At 42.2% G+C, this 3,579-nt stretch overlaps 1 protein-coding gene across 1 annotated transcript in view; it reads right to left on the reverse strand.

Annotated features, from left to right (window-relative positions):
- Window positions 1-150: 150 nt before the first annotated feature.
- pcca (propionyl-CoA carboxylase subunit alpha) overlaps window positions 151-3,579 on the reverse strand; it is a gene marked incomplete at its 3' end in the record, with an annotated part of 38,031 nt that continues 34,602 nt past the window's right edge. The window contains 4 exon segments of the mRNA XM_042216175.1: window positions 151-228; window positions 1,113-1,253; window positions 1,867-1,920; window positions 2,233-2,331. Coding sequence (XP_042072109.1) covers window positions 151-228; window positions 1,113-1,253; window positions 1,867-1,920; window positions 2,233-2,331 — 372 coding nt within the window.

A 3,579-nucleotide genomic window follows, 5' to 3' on the forward strand; every position in this document is an offset into this window, starting at 1 on the left:
AGGTCACTGTCGAGTCTTGCTAATCACATATTAATTTTATTTAGGTGTGTTGCAGAAGAAACCAGCGTTTGAGGACTGGAGTTTGACCCCCCGACCTAGATAATACTACTGAAGTCTAGTGATGGGAGTAACTGTCACATTTCCTGTTACCTTTGCTTGCTTGACAGCAGTCAAACTGTTCTGCATCTTCATGGCTTCAATTACACAAATCTCCTGACCTTCTGCAACCTAAAAAAAAAAACAGAGTGTGTAAAAGCAATGGCTTAACTGTAAATGTAAATGTTTAAGAAGGGATGACTAAAAGCTACTCCTGCTGCCTTCCGTGCACCATTTGTCAACGTGCGCATATTCAAGAGATTTATTTGAAGCTCAGGCTGCCATCTACGAGGAGCGACAGCCCTGTTGAACAGAGACTGGCAGCACGTAGACTCCAAATGTTTCTTGTGACAAACTGATGGCATTTTGTTAACTGCAAAAATAATGGTTTCCCTTTCTTTTCACTGATAGGCCCAATCTCCTGGCTCACCTGGTCTTATAGTGTTTTTCTACTTTACCTGAGCAGTCAAAGCTCTTTATACAACATGCCTCATTCACCCATTCATACACAGGGTGCTCAACCTCATTTAAGCATTACGCTGGTAGTGAAAGATGGGCAGCATCGCCAGTTTCTGAGGAATATGAATAATGTTAACATGGACAATTATGAGAACCTGACAGAGTAATGTGAGTGAACTGAAGATAAAAACATGGATTAAACAGATAAAACAGTCTAGTTTTGGAGTAAAACTGTTTGGTGTGATTGCAGAGGGAGAAAAAAAACAACAACATACATTTAAAATAACGCCCAACAACATTCAGTGACTCTAATCTATGAATATATAAGAACATGAAATGTCAAAATACACTCACAGGCTGCAGCATGCATTCAAAAACTCACCAACTTAAACTTTGATTCAATGCTTAAGAATTAAAATAATATTGAATCTTAATCATTCTGCACATCTGCACAGTCTTACCAGCAACATGTCAACTACAACAGGCTTTTCCCCCATTATGAAGTATGAACTCATTAAACAGCATTTAAACGATGTGTACACATTGGAATGTGTTACCGTATCTCCAGGTTTGACAGATACAGCCACAACTGTTCCCGGCATCGGTGAACGCAGGATGCTGCTCGTGTCCTCTGAAGCTTTTTCTGGCATGTAGGAGTTCAACTCTGCAGCCAGCTTGGACAGAACTCGAACCTTAAACTATATATATTTACAAGAAAAAGAAACGTATGGGGAACAGTGGGATGTTTGGCACTGCAATATATCAATAACATGGAAAGTTCTTCTGATCTAACACACAAAAATACATATACACACACACACACACACACACACACACACTCTGATGGATGCATCACAGAGCAACTTGGGGTTTGTGTCTTGCTCAAGGATATCTGGCATACAAACTGGAGCAGCCATGAAAGCTTCAGATTAGTAGATGCCCTGCTCTTCCTCCTGACAGCTGCCTCTGGAGCCCTACAAGCTAACCAAGCTCAGTAACACTCATCCAAGTTCCCTTCAGTTTCTGATTCTTGGATTAGCACCATGACAGGTATAGACAACCTTGTGGCAGCTTCAGCAATGGAGGTGTGGACCACGGTCACTCTGAATGCAATCAAAACTCTTTAATCGGTGGGAACAGAAGAGTCTGAGACTGGAGCCGCTGCCAGATGTTCCCAGCACACCCTCACTATACTTTTGCATACACCAGGTTTCTCCAGCATCTCCCCCTTTCACCTGATCAAACTTTACACCCTGTGGTTATCAGTTAGCTTCCAGACACTAGCCTACATTTTGAATTATTCAGTCTTACCAAGGTGCCCAGGTACTGTAGGACAATCCCTCCTGCAGCATCTCTGGAAAGGCACTATAAAAAAGAGAGAATACGTTATCTGTATTACAGCTGACATCTTTCATTATTTTATTGTTACTGGTGAGTTTAGCACATTTCTGTTCTAAATTTGTTCTGCCAAGACGCCGGTGTCCCCCAGTTTAAAAACTATTTAAAAAACTTGCTGCGTCTTCAGAGGGTCAGGCAGGAATGAGGCATGAAGTAACTGAATGCACTGATAAAAGCTGCACCACATGGACAGACATTTTGGTTTTACCACTTTTCCACCATATCACCATGGCTCCAATCCGTTTGAGGTCTCTTTACCAACACTTAGCTGTGTTTTACCTGTAGCATTCTGTGTGTGCCGTTGACTGTGAGTGGCAGCAATGGGGAGGCCAGATTCAACGCTCCCCAAACTTCCACCTTCGCTCCATCTATCTCCACCTGCAGACACAGTTAACACAGTCTAACTGGAGAGCCACTCTTTCACATCACACAATGCTCACACTATTGTTTTATTATTTGAATGAATCGGGACTTCTGATGATCACCAGTAGCTTTCCAATCAAGACAAATTCTGGCTTGAATTCCTATTAACTAATCTTTAAATTCATATTAAACTCAATCTGCAGTCAAATACACTCACCTGCCATTTTATTAGATACACCCTTTCCCCTGCTTGCCACCCCATGGCTCCGTTTCTATGTAAAAGGTCAAGTGACTGAATTTAAAGTAGTGATTATTTTCGACCTGCTGTGTGAACGTACTGCTTCTTATTTAGCTCGTTTCTACTCGTTGTAACTTGCCTCGTTCACCCATTTACTCCCATTTACAAAAGCACTTTTTTCTATGCTCTGTTTCTGTCTCCTGACACAGTGCAGATAAACTTTGCTCCCACAGAGGTCAGTTATCATGTTACCAGTATTACTTCCTCACCGCATACTGGATACTCTGAAAAAGAGCAGAAGTTTGACTCCTTGGTATAATTTTTAAATGTGCATTAAAAGCAGATATTTTGTAAGGTGGAGTGGAAAGCCAGGAAAAATAGTTTGTTTTTTAAATCTAGATGAACAAACAAACCCAACCCTAAACTGGGACATCTCACCTCATCACTAAGAGGACAACCCCAGCTCTGTAGCCAAGCTGAGTTAGAGGTCTGCTAAGCCGAGGACTTTAACTAGCGATAACATTTAATCAGACCCACCGTGGAATTCCCAGTGTGGACTGATGAGACCGACACCATCTCTAGTCTTGATATTGTAGAATGTTTAGCTGATTTAGAGTTTAGAAATGTGTTATCATAGAATGTAGAACTATTGTAGGAGACACTGACACTGCCCTTAATATAATAAAGGCCTCATTGTGTTGTGAACTTAGGAGTAGATTGTAGGAGACCCCTTCCCCACTGAGTGGAAATTCCCCAGAGGATGTTTGGGTGGGGTCTCAACATTTGTAACTGGATAACTGTGGTCTGGAAGGGAGATTGGTTTTTATGACCTCTAGGGAGTCACCTACCCCCACAGTGTTTTAACTGTCACGCACACACATCCACACGCACACTCACTCATGTGCACTCACATATACACACAGGTATGCGCACACAGTCACACACGAGCACTCATATAGGCACGCGGGAACGCGCACATGTAGGCATTCACAGGCTCGCGCACACACACACACACACACACACAC

Source organism: Haplochromis burtoni, unplaced genomic scaffold (assembly GCF_018398535.1).
Source record: "Haplochromis burtoni strain Fernald_Lab_line unplaced genomic scaffold, NCSU_Asbu1 Contig_945, whole genome shotgun sequence".
Lineage (NCBI taxonomy): Eukaryota > Metazoa > Chordata > Actinopteri > Cichliformes > Cichlidae > Haplochromis > Haplochromis burtoni.